The 12236-nt window shown below is 35.4% G+C and overlaps 1 protein-coding gene across 1 annotated transcript; it reads left to right on the top strand.

Annotated features, from left to right (window-relative positions):
• The first annotated feature begins 3 nt into the window (after positions 1-3).
• Positions 4-11506, top strand: LOC145683057 (acyl-coenzyme A diphosphatase NUDT19-like). The gene is made up of 3 exons (XM_081754418.1): positions 4-933; positions 8294-8501; positions 11125-11506. The coding sequence occupies exons 1-3, from the start codon at positions 178-180 to the stop codon at positions 11331-11333; spliced, it is 1173 nt and encodes a 390-aa protein (XP_081610544.1). The 5' UTR covers positions 4-177; the 3' UTR covers positions 11334-11506.
• Positions 11507-12236: the final 730 nt, after the last annotated feature.

Below are 12236 nucleotides of genomic sequence, written 5' to 3'. Positions count from 1 at the left end.
CGTAGACGTGGTTTGTTGTGATTGAGCTCAGCTGTTTCTCGAAGTTCGGAGTTAAAAGAGCTGACGATAGTTATTTCGAGAGTAAAAAATATATATACAAACAACTAAAATACGGATATCATCGACGTTGCTACATGACAGTTTACAGCAACTTTCAATAAAGATCAAACTAAAATAATGGCTGGTCGTTATTGGAAAGAGGCTTCCAGTCTAATTATTGTAGGAAAATCATTTTCGTATCAAAATCCAACAAATGTATTGAAAACCCAAAGAGTGAAAAGTGAAGATAGCCACATTGAATTAAGTAGAAATACTGGCGATGTGAAAACAGGTGTTATGTCCAATCGAGGTCAATGCAATTATAAAGTATTAACTTTACAGAGAAGTGAAACGAGTCGTTTTATGCCCAGTGGTTACGTTTTTCCTGGCGGAAAAATAGAGCGTGCAGATGCCAGTTCACACTGGCTGGAATTATTTAAAAGTTTTGGTTTTAAAGAAGAACATTTTAATGATCTGATATGTCATAGCAATTCACATTCACCGATATTTACGTCTAATGCTGAGAGTAATGAATTGATGAAATCTATATCCTTGCGTATTTCAGCATTGCGAGAAACTTTCGAAGAATGTGGTCTGTTAATATGTAAAAATTCCTTGGTGCATACAGAGAAAGGAAGTAGTTTATGGGCCTCTTATTTAGCAGGGTATAACTTAAAGGAATGGCAGCGGGCTGTACGAAATGATCCCGCCAAATTTTTGGACCTCTGTAAACATTTTCAGTGTTACCCTGATGTGTGGGCATTAAAAGTTTGGAGTAATTGGCTTACACCTACTAACATGAAAGGAAAAAGATTCGATACGGCCTTTTTCTTAGCTGCTTTCGATCAAATGCCTCCGGTGGCAGCAGACAATTTAGAAACAGTGAAATTACAGGTAGGTAGCTACTACCCAACGTGCTTATTTTCAAGTAGAGGCGTAGCCTACACAAAGTTTAAAGAGAGGGGTTTTAAATTCCCAGGTTCATTTCGTTTCAAATTTTTTTGTATATATATATATGATTTTTTGTATATATATATATATGATTCGTGGGTGCAGTTTTACTATACGGATCCACGGATTATAAAATGTACAGAAAAATTTGGGCAAGTCTTTAATTTGCGCATTTTATGTCGAGAACAGAACCCAACCAACCCCTGCGGGGCTTCTAACCCGTTCCTACTACTACCCCTGCTCCTACTCCTCCTTATACTATGGATCCATATAATAAAACTGCACGCTTTCGTGCAGAACAAGTTTTGGCACACAACTCGAAATAATTGTTAAAAAGATAATTCTTTTACTAATTTCCTACTTAGTGTTCTCCAAAAGATTTGCAGTGGGCGACATCACATTACCTCATTTAAGTTAACGGAGTATGTTTGGTACAGGGGGTCCAGAAGCACGTAAAAAACTAAATAAAATTACTGCAGAAATGAATGATGCAAGTACTTAGACGTAACATAACGTAACCAAATCTAACATAAACTAACCTGAACTAACTTAATATTAGTAGAAATAAGCTAAATTCTATAATCTTTTTGGAAAATTATGCGTGACCCCTACACTAATATAACATAAACTAAACTAAACTAACCTAACCTACCGTAAACTAACCGAATGTGAGCCGAAGTTACAAAAATTGTAACATTTTTTTTAGAGGAATGAGCTGGACCCCTTCACTAAACATAGGCCAAGTTAACACATAAAATTCAAGGGAGACAACAGAAGTCATTTTGTTGAAAAGTTACAATCATTTGCGTGTCATTACGGCGTTCAGATGTAGGGGTCTATAGCATAAAAATTACAGTGCAGGAAACAGTTCAACCCGTGGTAGGTGGTCACAAAAGCACAACTGTTATCAGTCAGGGCAGGGCGAAGCTGGCAGGTCAGTGAGGGGTGCGTTCAAAGGGAGCGACGGGTCAGCGACTACGGATATACGTATAAGCGAGGTTAATCAAAACAGTGGGTTTTGACAATGGTATGAGTTGCAATAGCACTTTTTGTGGTTTCGTGGTAGTAATACTTCAATTCTAAGCATGAAATACACCTCCTGTATACTGTACACAAATACACTAATACAGTCATCTTTCATATGCACTCACTTATTTTGGTAACAGTTTCAAGATGGGGGCCATAATTTGTAAAAAAACAGTTTTGGTTGCTATTTTCATTTTGATCTTCTATTACTCAAGAAAATATTTTCAGGGACGTGTGCACCCGTAAAGGTAAAAGTGACGTATGTGAGAAAAGAAGGTAAACTACTAGTAACGAACACAGAAAACAACGTGCCCTGCGGGGCTCTAACCCGGCTTCAATTCGCTAACGCTCGCTCGGCCGTACTGTGTGAATTAAATATTGGCAACCTAACGTAATCCATGTTAATGTATGGAACCATAAAACGAACAAATCTGAGAATATCGCAGAAAAGTAGCTGAGAAAGCTGCCCCCCTAATCGAGAAGCGATATCCCTTATTTAAATCCGTCGTAAAGTACTAGTGACTCTATACTTTTAAAGCCCAAAAATACAGCTAGATTACTTTGTATTTAATTCTGTCGTCTGCAGAAATTTTTTTCCTTATACATATGTCCTTTCATGCAGAGTATTGAATTTTACCGGTAACCTTTCCAAGATGTGTGCCAACTCCGCTTCTTTTTCATATTTTGGGTAGTGATTTAGAAAAGTCGCTCACAGTTAATATGAGTGAGTTCATATGAAAGATAATCTTGTACGTTATTAAATTCCACTGGTGGAGGAACATTTCACGGTGCAAATTTATTAATAAATACATTGCATATGTATTTCTTTTTCAGTAAATCGACTTTCTTCCTGTTAAACATTCATTTTTGGAGTGTGGACTTGCATTACTCTGTTCAGATTCACTTTAAGGGGGCTTCAGTGTATGTACACGATAAGATGTTTTGTGGAAAAGACGCTAACCAGGACGCTAGCTATGTATTATGCTATGTGGTCACTAAAAAGCACGAATCCTTTCTGACTGACTTAGGTGAGGTGCGCAGCAGAGGCCCCGAGTCGTAGCGAGAGGCTACTCCGTAGGGAGCAGGCCCGCCGGCGTAGGCGAGTATATACATAAAGATAGCCCAAAACTCTATATATATATCCTACAGTTGCTTACCTTAGGTGTTGAATTATCTATCTGTACGTTACTGAAGACGTTATAGCCTAGTCCCACACGTTTTCATTGCTTCCACATTTGTGTTCCAAAGTAACATGACTCACGTGCTGTGGTAACGTAAATTTCGCAATTATGTGGAACTTTTAATTCTCGGATTTTCTATATCATCGCGTCATGAGTTAGCACATTCACTTCAGATAGTAAACTCTGGTTAGTAGCTACCTTATGGGTGAATACGTGCATAACGGGCTCGATTTTCATTAATGTATTACAACCGGTGAAAATACAATATATTTAGACTATGGCTTTAGTAGGGTTAACATTAATAAATATAGATCAAAAACGACGTGAAATAATATAATTCCCATTAATCCCATATCATCTCTGGTGCCTTTTGGTTTACAGAATTTAAATTGAAAAGATTCAATACTCAACGAAAATTAGTCTAATCGGCAAAACAGAATATTTTATATTGTTAGTGTTCGTGTCTCGTTATTTATTGATTTATTTGATTTGAGTTTAGCGTTCCTTTCAGAGCAAATCTATATGAGATGTGGACATACACATTAACGTGGAATCCAAACGCAGCTCCTGCCGGGAATCGAACCCAAGTCGTCTGCGCAAAGGTCGCGTACTCCATTCACATAGACACTAGGAAGCTCTTTTCCTTTTAAATTTGCAGACTACTGTAATCCTAGAATCACAAGTATGACGTTCAAAAACAGCTCATGCGAACATTGGGGAAAGAAAAACATGTAGGAACCGGAATGTTTTTAAAATTAGAATTTCACTAATGTTGACTATCACTATAAAATATATATATATATATATATAAAAGTCTTATTTAATGTGAATGGGACTTGTATAAGTTTATTTTTCTCTTAAAATATAAAAAGGTGAAATTTAAACATGTTTATTTGATAGTTACGATCAATCCAGAAGCAAACATGTGGACATGTGAAAGCTTGCTTAGTCATCCGGAAGAACGTTTCATATTCATCCATGCGTTTTGATTAAATGAAATTGCGATCAAAACATAGCTGAGAGAAAGTGAGGTGAACCATTTCCATGGAATGTGCATTGATGACATCAGATACGTGTCTGTCTTTTATTTTTAATGGTTTTTTTCTTTCTTCACTTTCCCATTATGAGCATTTTACATGATTTTTTACTATATTTTAAGAAAACAACAGTATTGTTACGTGGTGTTACCGATTGTGGCATTCTTATTACGTAAATTCAACTGAAAAGAATACAGCCTGTATAAGACGATTCCATCAAATTTTTGGACCTAAACAGTTTTTCATTTACCCTGACGTATGGGCATTAGAAATAAGGGGCTATGACAGACATAAATAATTTGTATTTCCATGTGTTTAATATATCGCTCGTGAAGTACGTACGTATATTTCTGAACCTAAGATTGTACTAGTCCTCTCTTTCTGGACTGCTTATATTTGTTGGCTGATGATATGCCAGATCACAAAGTGATTAATTTCATCAGCTTTTCAGATTGTAGACTGCAGATAAGTTGCATCACGCAGGAAAGCCACACCAGGAGAAGAAAACACAAAGCATTATAACATATCAGGAATACTTAACGATCACTCTTTATTTAGCTCCAATTAGGTTAAGGGGCGTATGCAGTTTCTGATGCGACATATGATTCCACGTACAACTCACGTTTACATTAGCCATCAAGCGCCTAAGGAGAATCATTATTTTACGTATACAATACACATAATTATCATAGCTTATTTCATATTTTTATTCATTTATTTATTCACTTCATCAAATATTTATATGTACTATAATTAACAATCTTCGTCGCTGAATATATCATAAATGATCTCTTTTAACAACATGAAGCACACTAGACACGCAATTACATTAATATAAAACCAACGCATTGTACAACAGAATCAGCCCCTGACTGTCAATATTAAAACTGTGACTGCTATTTGCCATTTGTTTAACCTAATTTAGGATTAAACAGCAAGTTCCTGATATGGTTATCAAATATACAAATACGAGGAAAGGAATATATTCCATTCACGGAATCCTTACGGATTCCGGACGTTTAGATTTAGCTGGACATTATTTAAGCATAAAATTTATCACTTTAGAAGGAAACGTATATGTATCACACTTCAATCACCCATTTTTCTACATACCAAAACTATTCTCTTTTTTTTTAACATAAAACGATCAGACTTCAATTGTCATGCAAAGAAAAAGAATAAAAATAGGCATTAATTTCACTATCAATTTTGCCAACATTTCAATGGTGCAGATAAATTTCATGTCATCTTTTACTTTGGAGATTAGATTGATATAATGAATCAATTCAACGTTAACAATAATTAATAACATTTAAATTTGGTTAATATAAGGAAAATGGGCGCACACAGACAAAATCACACAAAATGCTGTAATGGATCAAACAGGTCCATTACAAGATAACCCTACAATTTTTATCGAAGAAAAACAAAAGAATGCATCTAGAGCATGTAGTGGATACACATTTTTTTCAGAACTTAGTATAAAACTACGCTAAAATCAATTGTGAGCACGAAATTGCGACAGAAAAACTCGTTTTGGATTCAGAAATATATTCTTCAGCGTGCGTATGTATACAAGGGATCTTTTTTCTTTCTTTCTTTCTTTTCTTTTTTTTTTTCAATTTACTTTTAGTCTGCTTCAAAGTAATCTCAATTAGATGCATTGCAATTCTCCAGTCTTCTTTCTCACTGGAACTCTTCAACTTTGATATCGTCCAGTACCATTTGCTAAGCTCTTTTTACACCATCCACATAATCAAAACGCCTCCCTTTTAAATTTTTTCATTCTCGGGAATAGAAAAAATCTCAAGTGGCTAGGACGCAAATACCGAGGGTAGAGAACGATAGCCTACTCGTGAGAGAGCAGGCGAGGAACAAACTTGGCGGCAACGCATCTCTTTTGCAAATTGTCATTGGAAATCTCTGGCACCAGCTCCAACTCACTGCTGTCTGTTCTGAAATTTCGTCGATCGTGAAACAACGGTCCTTGTTGATTTTTTGGCGGATATTTTTTCTGTTTTCGTCGTTTTGAGATAATGAAGAGTGCTGAGAACAAACATGATCCTCAACATTGATTTCCTCATGTTTAAACCTCTCAAACTACTCGAAAACTTGTGTGCACTCATAGCATCCTTTTTCAAAGCCTGTTAAAAAGTATTTGGTAATCTTCCGTTGCAAGCAAGAAGCATATTTTCTGACATAGTGTTTGTTCCTTTAAATCTGTCATAACGATTTCGCAGACGGCAAGCGACAACAGTTGAGAAAAACAACACTACAATCAAATATCAACCTCCTACGCAGACACCGCTTGGGCAATTGATTTGAGAAGGTCTCTACTAGACCTACCTACCGGAAGAACTCTTTACTACGCCTAGGAACGGCCGCGCGCTTTCAGTCTTTTTTTTTTTTTTTTTCTCGTACGTAACTACAATGCTATAATTTCATATAAAGGTTTACTGCTGAAAACAAAACTAAAAACATTCTACTTTAAAACCATAAAACTAGTGGCGCAGAATAGGGTTTCAAAAGAAGGCCGCAAACAGTTTAACTCAAGCCTAGTTTTACTGATTGCATGGTTTTTTTCTTCTTCAAGTATAACTTGTAATATAATCACCCGAGTAATGGTTTAGATCTTCTGAACGCCCACGTCTTTGTCTTTTATTAACAATAATAAAAATTATAATGATGTAAGCCTAAAGTTTCTAAAAATAGTGACTCTGTAGTTCTGATTATTGTTGCTGTCACTGGAACAGTCTGACTCAGACTTTATTTTAACTAATCAAATGTTTACGATTCTTAAATTGTTAGATTTCACAACACTTTATGGGATTGCGCGACACACTTATTGGAAAGTACTAGTTTTAAATAATGGATTGTCATAGTCGTTTCATAACCACGGCGATGGTGAAACGTTGAAATTCAACCGACTGCTTTTGATATTCAAAAATCCCGTAGTAATATAAAATTTCTCAATAATACACTGTGCAACACTGAGGTTTGAATGATCTAGAGCTAATTATTAAAAGTGTGTTCCTAACTATACCTGGATCTTTAGGTCAAGTGGTACTATATTGTCAGGGATTGTGCGAATAAACCCAAGAAAATTCTACAGAAAATTACGGATCTTGTGTCAAGACATGAAGCCGACTGAATTGTTCGATTTCCTCTGGTAGTTTGCATTTTATATTTATCGTAACATATCTTTCTCGTTTCATCTTTTATAAATTTGTATCAATATAAAATTAATTTAAACATATACTAAGCTTGTTATGCAGGGGCGTCTCTACATGGGGCGGCAGAATTTGTCATAACTATTATTTCAAATAAATATTTCTTGTCGGAAAAAGACTTCATGATTATGGTAGTTAAAGTTACTAAACTGTCCTTCTATTTGATTACTACATTCATAAATCACGTTTATGTTGCATTAGTTTAAGGTCACATGGACAGTCCAAAGCAAATGGTCAAACAAGTCCCAGCATGAATTTCTTGATTATTGACAAATACAAGAACTCAATTCTCGAACAATAAGGAACACTGTTCCATTTAGTACGTTATCACAGTTTTGATATGAAAAAACTAGTCTTGTTTTTGTCACAAACAAGTTCCTTATCATTGAAGGTGGAAACAGGTTTTTTTAAAAAGATTTAACAGATGTAGAAGGAAAATGGAAAATCAAGAAATAAATACAAAAGAGCTAGTTGCACTGGAGCTGCAAACTGATATATTGAGATTGAAGCACGATATTGAATTCTATAAAAAAGGATTGTTATGTTTCCTTTGCAAGTGTGCTTGCTTTATCTTTCACTAATATATTAGATTATTATTTAAAGAAACAAACACGAGATTGTGTTTGTAGTATTTAGGCCTTTCTGGGTGCGAGTGCCCTATCTCTCTCCTTCGTCCATGATTGGGTAACATACTTAAAATCATGGCTTTTAAGATTTGTTCTTTCTGGAGAAAGGGGGTCGGCAAATTGCCTAGGGCCGACCCTGTTGTTATATTGCTTTTAAAGTATTTTCATAGAAGTGTCTACTTTTGTTCTTTATATAATTGCAGTGGTTAACTCCTAGGGAGTGTCTGGAAAAATACCAAAGAGAAGAGATCTGGCTGCCCCCGCCGCAGTGCTACGAACTCTCGAGGCTGCTTAACTTCACCGACGCTACTCAGGTCATTGAGTTTGCATCAAAGAGAAACAACAAAGGCTGTGAACTGTGGATGCCCGTTCAAGTTATCGCGAAGGATGGACTCATAAGACTTATGCCAGGTATACATAAGGCTTATCTCGACTTCATAGATTTTAAACTCGTTTAAAATGTTACATCAAATTCAGCTTCTACTATCTATCCTTAAGCAGAGCGTGATGGCCAACGTAGAGAATCACATTTTATGATTATTTAGTCAATGATATAATTATCCACTTCTGATGCATTTTTGGCCTTCCACGTCCGGTTCTTCCTTCAACTTTTAGTTTCAGTAGTGTCGAGGTCCATTCTGAATGGTTAATTAAGTGACCAATAATGTTATTTTTTTTCTTATTATAGCTAAAACTTGGCGGTTTTCATTTTCCTCTCTCAATGGCCCTTCTACGCACGGTTCTTCCGCACGCCACAAACAATATTTTTTCCTTCTGTTTCTAATTAAAGTAGCCTTAAATTGAACTTCCTTCCAGATAAAAAGAAATACCATGCCATTATGATGACTTGCACAGCAGAATAATTGTAACTGGACTTCGTTGTCTTCTTTTTAAAAGAGAAACACTGTCGTGGGCATGGTTCCGTCGGTTTTCTCGGGATTGTTTCCTTCCTCCCTCATGCGCATTCCATCATGATTTTTTCATTAATAATCACTCATCGCCTTTGCATAAGCAGTTTATTTATTTATTTAGTCTTATTTTGCATGGCGAAGTTAAAGTTAACCATGCCTTGTTTCCCACTTGACCATGCAATGACCAGGATTAATATGATAATATCAAGTATTTATAGAATAATAAATAAAAAAAAAAAAAAAAAACGGGCACAGAAATTATTACTAATGAACATATATTCAGATACATTTAGAGAAATAAATAAAAACTAAGAAGAATAAAAACCAGCATTATTGTCAGATGTCAGTAAGTCTCGAGAGATCTATGCATAGTTTGCTTAACCGACTTCTTGAATACATTGATTGATTGATTGTGATTGTCGTATGTTGGGTGGAAGGTCATTCCACGCACGGATAGTGGATGCAAAGAACGATTTCGAGTAATATTTCGACAAGTGAAGGGGAAGAGAAAGGAGTTTATTTATACGTGATCTCGTATCGTGGTCGTGATAAGCACTTAATGGTTGTAATCGTTGAAATAAGTACGAGAGTTATTGAGAGCGCAAAGCCTTAAAGAGAAATGTGAGTCGATGCAAATAACGTCTACCGGCAAGTTTCAAAAGGCCCAGCTTTCTGTAGTGTGGAGTTAAATGATTTAATCGTTTGAGATTATAAGCAAACCGTATACAGGCATTTTGTATACGTTGTGCCCTGTACGCTAAATCTTCATTTAAGGTTAATCGTGGGAAGTTTAGAATTTTTTGTTTGTTTGTTTAAATAATAGCAATAAAAATAGTTAAGTGTAGGAGTTAAATCTAGTATTGATAAAACAAATAAGAAAAAAAAAAATACTTTGCAGATAACGGCAGATGAGTTTTCAATCAATCAGTTTCTCCGTGCATAGTACATTACTGTAGGCATTTCCCTCTTGACATACGAAGTTGGAGGTCAACACTGCGTATTTGTACGGTGAAGCGATAAAATTATTGGATTCCCCATTAGAAAGTGAAACATTGGTTTATGCTAAAAACGGGCAGATTATGATAATCGAAGTGTACGTCGGGATCTAAATAGTAAGAAAGGTGGTAAACTTCGACTTCTTGCAACTGAAATGTAAATGTCTATCTTTCCCCATTGCTCTTTAATTTCTACTACAACCACGAACGGAAACGAAAATAATCTTGTATATTTGACGAAACTTATTGTCGAAAATATTAACAGGGTATAACCCGAGATCATTAGTTTCCAAGATCAATTCATCATCACACACCAAGATTTAAAGAGTAACCACAATAAGAGTATAACTTGACCTGAAGAGTTAAAAAGCATTTCCGTTTCATTTTGTTTTCTTTCTTATGCTTCCATGAGAAGGTTCCTTCGGATCACAAAAACTTTAAAAACTCATTTCCTTTCCCACGTCTCATCTTGAGCTTCTTTCTTTGGTTTACTGCGATAGCTACATTTCATATTCCCATGATCACAAGGACTTTCAAAATCATTTCCGTTCCTACATCTCTCTACATTTGTTTTTAATCTTTTATAATTTCGTTTTGTTTTTCACGCTTCCATAAGAATATTTCCACGAAGAAGATTCTTTTCATCTTCCCGTTCTCCCAGTACCCTACTCCCACACGTCTCGTTTTTTTTTTTTTTTTTTTTTTTTGTTTTGTTTTTTTTTCTCTCCCTATTCAGACGTCGAGAATATTCTCACGATCCAACGTCACTAAGGGCAATGAGCTAAAGGTCAGGAACTCCTCGCCTTTTACCTCACGGTGTCAAATTTCGCTGATGTAGCGCATTATAGTGGGGCTTATACTACTGTATTCTTTCACGAAATTTATTCTAGAAAATCTCTACAATAAGGAGTTTTTTTTTTTTTTTTTCTGATTTTCTCATTTCCAGATAGAAATTAAGTTAAATATATATGAAGGAGATTCAGATGGCAATCTTTTCTGATTTATTGCATTTTGAGAGGTTTACTTAACTACTAATCGGCGCCTTAAGGTGAGTCTCAAGTTAAAGCGTACTATTATAGTTTAAATAATAATTGCAAACAAGACCAACTAAGTTTTAATATTTTGCAGGGGACAGTTTGTATCCACAAGAACCAGACTTAGTTGAAGACAAGCCTTCCCTAGAAACGGACTTAACAATGGCTGAGTCGAGAAGGCAGTGTGAAAAACTTCATCGCATTGAATTTCGTTCCCTGTATGATGCTCAAATTATAGCGAATATTACACCACCTTATGAGCATATTGTGCCAGTTAACACTTCTGTGACTTCCAAGTTATAATGGTACAAGTTCGCTATTTTTATGTCCATAAACGTATTAAGGCTGTACACTTTCCTATACTTTTGATAAAAGGCTGTATAATTTCCTATATTTTTGATAGGTCTGTTTTTTTAATGAATTGTTTGTTATATAGAAGCTGGTATTCTATTAATAAAATTTTATTACAATCGCAATGGCAGTTTCCTCAATTCTTTTCATACTTCCAGTACCATTCACATAGTTAAATGTTGAGAAACTTACACATTTGAGAGGGTGGTAACATTTTCCTTTGCCTATTTATTATTCATATTCTCTCGCATTGAACTATGCTACAGACGAAAATCAAGCAAGCGATGATAAAGGGTTTGCAATATCGATTGTACAATCCGCGGCAAAAAACCTGCAACATGAGCATATAAGTTTATTGTGAAATGACGAAGTCTTTTGCTCCAAAATAAGTGTGCACGGGAGGAGGCCGAGGTTTATCCTGGCGTGATTCGTTCCACTTAGACGTTATGTTCATTCCCTGTGCTGTTAGACGTAGTTTCACAATAAATTTACTTCCTCATGTTGCAGGTTTTTTGCCGCGGATTGTACAATAATATACAATAAACTTATTAAAACAACTTCACTCACCTCCATCTTCCTAATAATGAGAGAACCAATTAGCAGCTTGTAAATATCTGGGAAAGCATCGAGTAAAATGAAACTGCTAATTAGCTACTACTAGAAACATGGAGATGACTCAAGTTAATTTAAATGTTCATTACTTCTTAAATTCAATTTATTCTTGGTGATATTAAATTTACGTAATTAAAAAAGTAAAAAGTTTTATTCTTTATATACAGGGTTAACAAGTAAAAAAAAGTTCATATGACCATACGTCAGGAAATATATCTTTACAGAGTTACGGCCATTGAGCCG

This window comes from Thermobia domestica, chromosome 1 (genome assembly GCF_964235325.1).
Source record: "Thermobia domestica chromosome 1, izTheDome1.hap1.1, whole genome shotgun sequence".
NCBI classification, from domain to species: domain Eukaryota; kingdom Metazoa; phylum Arthropoda; class Insecta; order Zygentoma; family Lepismatidae; genus Thermobia; species Thermobia domestica.
This window is presented reverse-complemented; position numbering and strand designations above follow the sequence as displayed.

Bases quoted from the DNA above. Each gene is read 5' to 3' on its own strand.
- LOC145683057 (XM_081754418.1), top strand. From the start codon at position 178: ATGGCTGGTCGTTATTGGAAAGAGGCTTCCAGTCTAATTATTGTAGGA. The intron at 934-8,293 runs GTAGGTAGCTAC...ATATAATTGCAG, and splicing joins TAGAAACAGTGAAATTACAG to TGGTTAACTCCTAGGGAGTG. The intron at 8,502-11,124 runs GTATACATAAGG...AATATTTTGCAG, and splicing joins ACTCATAAGACTTATGCCAG to GGGACAGTTTGTATCCACAA.